A 6000-nucleotide genomic window follows, 5' to 3' on the forward strand; every position below is an offset into this window, starting at 1 on the left:
CCAGAGGGCCATGGGCAGGGGTAGGGGTTCTGGCTGCTGCTACTGCCGGTTTACTCAGCGATACGACGCCTGCCCTCGTGCACAGTGCAATGAAAATTGCCCTGCACATGCGCAGAAGGCAAAAACAAGATGGCGGCGTCTACGGCGCCGCTGAGAGAACTGGTTCAAGGGTGTGGCAGGCCTGGGTCGCTGCCGATTCCAGTGACTGAGGCCACCAAGTTACTACTGGTTCGGCTGAACTGGGCCGAACTGGTAGGAACCCACCTCTGGCAGGGGGAGGGCATTTTTGCCCTCCCCAGGCTTCAGGAAAGCCTCCGGAGCCTGAGGAGAGCTAAAAATGGGCCCAACGGACCAAACAGAAATTTGTTTGTGGGGGCGGACTTTGTATTATGGGTGCTGCTATACGCGTGTGTGCTTTTATGTATGTGCCCTCGCATTTTTAGCACCCAACAACAAAAAGGTTAGCCATCACTGTTCTAGAGGATTCCAGATGCATGCCATTCAGCTCCCAGAATTACTCAGCCAGCGTAGAATCATAGGGCTGCTGAAAGGGATCTTGGAGGTCTTCTAGTCCACCCACCCCCCTGCCCAAGTTAGGAAACTTTATATCATCCCAGACAAATGGTTTTTCCAGTGTTTCCTTGGAAAACCTCCATCGCCAAGCTGTTCTATTTATTAATTAGCATCCCATAATATTTTGAAAGTTGAAATCTAAGCAGTTGTTGGCAAGTCTTTTGAGAAATATAAGTCACTTCAAATCTCAAGATCGAAAAGGAAGGACTTGGGAATCCCACCTAAAACAATATTGCACCAATAAAGGAGAATATTTGCAGCCCGGGATTGAAATGAAGACAATATTGTTTTGAAAGGTTGTTGGTTTTCTCCCAGCTTGGTGGTTTTCTTGCAAAGTTTCATTATCCAAATTAGAGAACATCCAATTTGCTCTGATAATATTAACCTAATTTGGATAATCAAACATCTGCAAAAAAATAATAATAACCAAGTTCGGAGAACACCGAGGACCCCTCAAAACAACATGGTCTGGAGAGATGCACACACACAAGGGGGGGATGAGTGTTAAAATTGCAAATAAAAATGTGATTTGAAACAATTCAGTTCATCATTTTAAATTTTTCAGAAGCTGAAACTCTGAAAGCTTTGTCACCCCGTTGACTGATTGCCAAGGTTGTCCTTTCTCCATTAGCTCTCTTACAGTTTTAAAAGTGTGTAAGTAGTTATGTGAAATTCTCAGCAATTCATTACTTTAATCTTCAATTCCCCCATCATCCCCGGGGCGGGGGGGGGGGGAACCCCCACAAAGGTTCACCTCCTTTTCAGGCCTAGCTATAAAATTTTGCAATGAAGTCAATGAAATCCTAGAGTTTCAGAACCTGGCTTCAGTCATTTGTGGCAGAAAATAAAAACAATGATTTGATTTAATTTGTGATCATTGCAAGGAATAATTGTGCAAAACTGTTAAACAGTTGTAATTATATGAGCTTGGTGTAACGTAATACCAGGTTTACTTAAAAGTCTATCCAGTTGAACAATGATAAAGCAAAATTTGACCCTTTTCTTTCTCAAAGCTATATAGATATGTCAAGAAGTTTCACCACAGACCTACCATTTCTTTGTGACAAGAATATCCTTTCACAAGACTAATGTATTTTCCAGCAAACAGTGAAATAAACCATACTTTAGAGCAGGGTCACCAATCTTTCGGACCTCAGGGACCACTAAATTCATAATTTTAAATCCCATGGACCGCTAATATGATCTGCCTAATGACTGGCTGAGTGGGTGTGGCTAAGTGGTCACGTGACTGGGTGGGCATAGCCAACTTGATGTCACTCACGTTGAGGGGCGGCCACCCTCTACTTGCCCCTCCCTGCCCGGGCTCCTTAGGGCCTCAACAGGAAGCAGTTGTTGGAGCTAAGCAGCCCCCAGGAGAAAGAGTTGGCAAAACAGCTCAGTTCAAATTGGATCTGACCGAGAAGGAGGCTCAGCAGAAGCACCTCACTGAGGACTACGAGCATGGGCTTTCCAAGCAGAGGGAAGACCTACGGGAGTGCAAGGCCAAGTACTGGCACTCAGAGGCTCAGCGGGCTGAGATGGTCAGCCAGTTCCAGGCCAGGATGCTGTCCCACTGGAACGAGGCCCTCCGGCTCTTCGCCGTCAGCAGCGCTTCCCTCCAGCCTTCACCCAAAGCCCCCCACCAACAGGATCAAGCAGACCCCAAGTTGAATTTCTGCCTCCTCCGACCCACACAAAAAGACCCCAAAGGGGGAGACTCTCTGCAGCAACACAAGCGTTCATTGCACGTATCCATCCCAGGGGCCGAAGTTTGAGGACACCTGATTTAGTGCAATATAAAAAATGCAAATAATTTTTCTACAGACCACCAAAACTTTCTCGCGGAACAACAGTTGGTGAGCACTGCTTTAGAGAAACAGCCATTTACTTTAAAAGGTTCCTAACACACCCTTCTCGATACATACAGTGTCCTTCCAAGCCACTGTACACAATGTTTTCCCCTGGCATGCCTTAAGATCCTGCCAGTTGGCAGATTTGAACAAATACTAATCTCGCTATTAATTCCAACAATAAAAAATGCACAATTTAAAAAAAAAAACAAGCCCATGAAAAATTCCCAGAAGGAAGTAGCAATCAGGGACCGCATGGATTTCGGTAGGAAAATTTCCAAATTGAAGAGGCCATTTCCCATGCAGGTCCTCTCTTCAATATTTTCCCAGTCGGTCAGTTCTTACTGTTGGCCACTTGCAGGGCAAATTTGAAAATTCAGGCTGCTGATCATAAAAGATCCAGACTCTCTCTCTCAATTAACTTTTTCAGTGTTTTAAAAGCCAATAATGTGCCTTTAATCAGACTTAAAAGGCTCTCCTTAAAGAACCTGGTCTCCTGCTTCAGTGCGCCAGATGTAGAAGACAATATTTACTTTCCAAAATAAATAAAGTTGGAAGGGACCTTGGAGGTCATCTAGACCAAGCAGGAGAACCTATATCATTCCAGACAAATGGCTGTCCAGCCTCGTCTTAAAAACCTCCAGTGGAAATGTACATCAGGTTTGAACGTTTGAAAACAGAATGTATATAATGTATCGAATATTGATTCTAGTTGTGTGAATAATGCCACAGACCTATTAAATGTGTGATAGAGACATGTAAAGGAAAACTGTGCAATAAAAATAAAAACCCCAAAAAACCAACCCTCCAGTGATGGAAAGCAGCCATAACTTCTGAAGGCAAGCCATCCGCCGATGGTTTTTATCCTACTGTTATTCTGGAGCGCAAATCGTTCTATATTATTCTCTAGTTTTATCTCCAGAAATAAAAATCCTGCTAGGAAAGTTGGGCTTGAGGAGGGAAGAAAATCTAGTCTAGTGAAGTCCAACGTTTAAATAAATACACAGTTCTGAACCCGAGACTTTCAATAATGGCAGCCAACATTTCCACTTCTAAAAGTTCCTTCAAGACAAACTCACCTTCTGCTGAATTCATAGACCTGTTCATGTCAGTTTTCTTGGCAGGAACAAACACAAAAAATGCCATTTTGTCTTCTCAGGAAAGGTATTTTTTTCCTAACTTTTCCCAATTTCCCAAGCTAGGAAAACCCATAGGATTTTCCTAGCACTGTATTGCACTGCAAACCAAGTCCAACATGGCTTAGGGATTTGGGAGACCATCCTGGCTTGGTAAAAGTTTCCACTTCTATTTCATTTTTGAATGTAAGTCAGCTTGTTCCGTTAGACTCAGTTCCTCCTGCTTAGGAAGAACTGTGTTGTGAGGAACTGTTTAATTGGCAGCAAAATATAAAATACATAGAAAACACCATTGGAAATGTTTTAAAAAGAAATTTCATATCAAGCCATTCAAAGCACCACACATTAAAGAGAAGGCACTTACAAGTTCAAATAGCACAGCTTAACAACAACAAGAAGAATTGGAATGGACCTTGGAGGTCTTCCAGTCCAACCTCCGGGTTCCTGGGCCTACTGCAAACCAAGTTTAACCAACACCATTGTCCTTTCCACACCTTTTCTTCTCATTCATCCCATCTTGGAAGCACCTAGAAACAAAGTTGAGAGCTTCTCCATCTCAGGCAGGCCCCATGGTGCTGGGCCTTGAGTTTGCTTCCCAAGCAGGCCACATACAAGAGTCCATCCATCACTCAGACAAAGGTGGAAGACCAAAATGGGGAGGAGGAGGGGGAGGAGAAGAGGAAGGAGGAAGGAGGAAGGAGGAAGGAGGAAGGGGAAGAAGAAGAAGAAGGAGAAGGAGAAGGAGAAGAAGGAGAAGGAGAAGGAGAAGAAGGAGAAGGAGAAGGAGAAGGAGAAGAAAGAGGAGGAGGAGGAGAAGGAGGAGGAGGAGGAGGAGGAGGAGGAGGAGGAGAAGGAGAAGAAGGAGAAGAAGGAGAAGAAGGAGAAGAAGGAGAAGGAGAAGAAGAAGAGAAAGAAAGAAAGAGAAAGAAAGAGAAAGAAAGAAAGAAAGAAAGAAAGAAAGAAAGAAAGAAAGAAAGAAAGAAAGAAAGAAAGAAAGAACTCCTAGACAATCAAAGGGCCGCACCAAAGAAAGATAGAGAAAAGGGCCACTCTACCCATGTTGATGTTTGTTAAGCTGCTCCCAATACCTCCTCCTCTGGCATCCAAAAGAAAGGATTAAAGCCATACCTAGAAGCTTTCTTTGAAATGGAATATTTTGAGCCGGGAATTAGTTTGATATTCTCCCTTTCTCATGCTGTCTTCGCTTGGCTTTAAGATGGGGGGGGGAGAAGAAATCTCAAATTGCAGTCCTAGCCACTCCCTTCCTCCTGCCTTTCAGGTTTGTGGATTTGAAAGAGGCTCAAGAGTTCACACCCCTCCCTTCCTCAGCTGAACCAACTTGTCAGTTTAATCCTCAATTAGCTAAACTCCCCCTCTTGCAACTCTGGCCAGCTCTGGGTTCCAGGCACAATCAGCCTGATCTTTTTATCAGCCAGATTCTCTTGGAATAAAGTCATCCTGTCCAAAGGGACGATAATTCCTTTCCTAATCAAGGACCTGCATTCAGTTTTGGTCGCCACGATGTAAAAAGGGTGTGGAGACTTTAGAAAGAGTGCAGAGAAGAGCAACAAAGATGATTAGGGGACTGGAGACTAAAACATATGAAGAACGGTTGCAGGAACTGGGCGTGTCTAGTTTAATGAAAAGGACTAGGGGAGACAGGATAGCAGTCTTCCAATATCTCAGGGGCTGCCCCAAAGAAGAGGGAGTCAAGCTATTCTCCAAGGCACCTGAGGGCAGAACAAGAAGCAATGGGTGAAAACTAATCAAGGAGAGAAGCAACTTAGAACTGAGGAGAAACTTCCTGGCAGTTAGAACAATTAATCAGTGGAACAGCTTGCCTCCAGAAGTTGTGAATGCCCCAACACTGGAAGTCTTTAAGAAGATGTTGGATAGCCATTTGTCTGAAAGAGTATAAGGTTTCCTGCCTAGGCAGGGGGTTGGACTAGAAGACCTCCAAGGTTCCTTCCAACTCTGTTATTGTATTTTATCTTCCAGATGTTCTGCCACTTTCTATATTTGCAGAAACTCCAAGAATTTGAAATTGGTTTTATTTGAACTAAAGATCCAACTTTTGCTCTCAGAATTAACCAGACCTTTCTCCATAGTCACCTAATAGCTCACGCCCAGCAATGCAGCAATCACAGCAAAAGAGAAATGTTGTCCCATCACACAGGGCTCAGTGCTATTTTATCACCCAGGAAGCAAATAACACAGAGATAAGACAGGCCCACCACCTCATCAGCTAAATATGCCATTTACCAACAAAGCGCTGATCACTATCGAAACAATATCAGTCCAAAGGAGCAGCTGAGCCAAGCGTCCACAGAGGAGAAAGACGGAAGGATACAGCCACTTTGCTCTAATGGTTACGGCATCAGATACAGATTAACAGAGTTGGAAGGGACCCTGTAGGTCGTCTAGTCCAACCCCCGCCCAAG

The 6000-nt window shown here is 44.1% G+C and overlaps 1 protein-coding gene across 4 annotated transcripts in view; it reads right to left on the minus strand.

Annotated features, from left to right (window-relative positions):
- Positions 1 to 4869, minus strand: part of SLC38A8 (solute carrier family 38 member 8) — a 49868-nt gene extending 44999 nt beyond the window's left edge. The window contains exons 1-2 of one of the 4 annotated variants that reach the window (XM_081963364.1): positions 4688 to 4869; positions 3924 to 4086 (exon numbers count right to left, since the gene is read on the minus strand). Coding sequence is in view for 1 of the 4 variants with exons in the window: in XM_081963361.1 (XP_081819487.1) it covers positions 4615 to 4618 (4 nt within the window). In the remaining 3 variants the exon portion in view is untranslated. Of the gene's footprint in view, positions 1 to 3923; positions 4087 to 4614 lie in introns of all 4 variants that reach the window. The other 3 variants (XM_081963363.1, XM_081963361.1, XM_081963362.1) reach the window with 3 other exon arrangements.
- Positions 4870 to 6000: the final 1131 nt, after the last annotated feature.

This window comes from Natrix helvetica (assembly GCF_964273705.1).
Source record: "Natrix helvetica genome assembly, chromosome: 10".
Lineage (NCBI taxonomy): Eukaryota > Metazoa > Chordata > Lepidosauria > Squamata > Natricidae > Natrix > Natrix helvetica.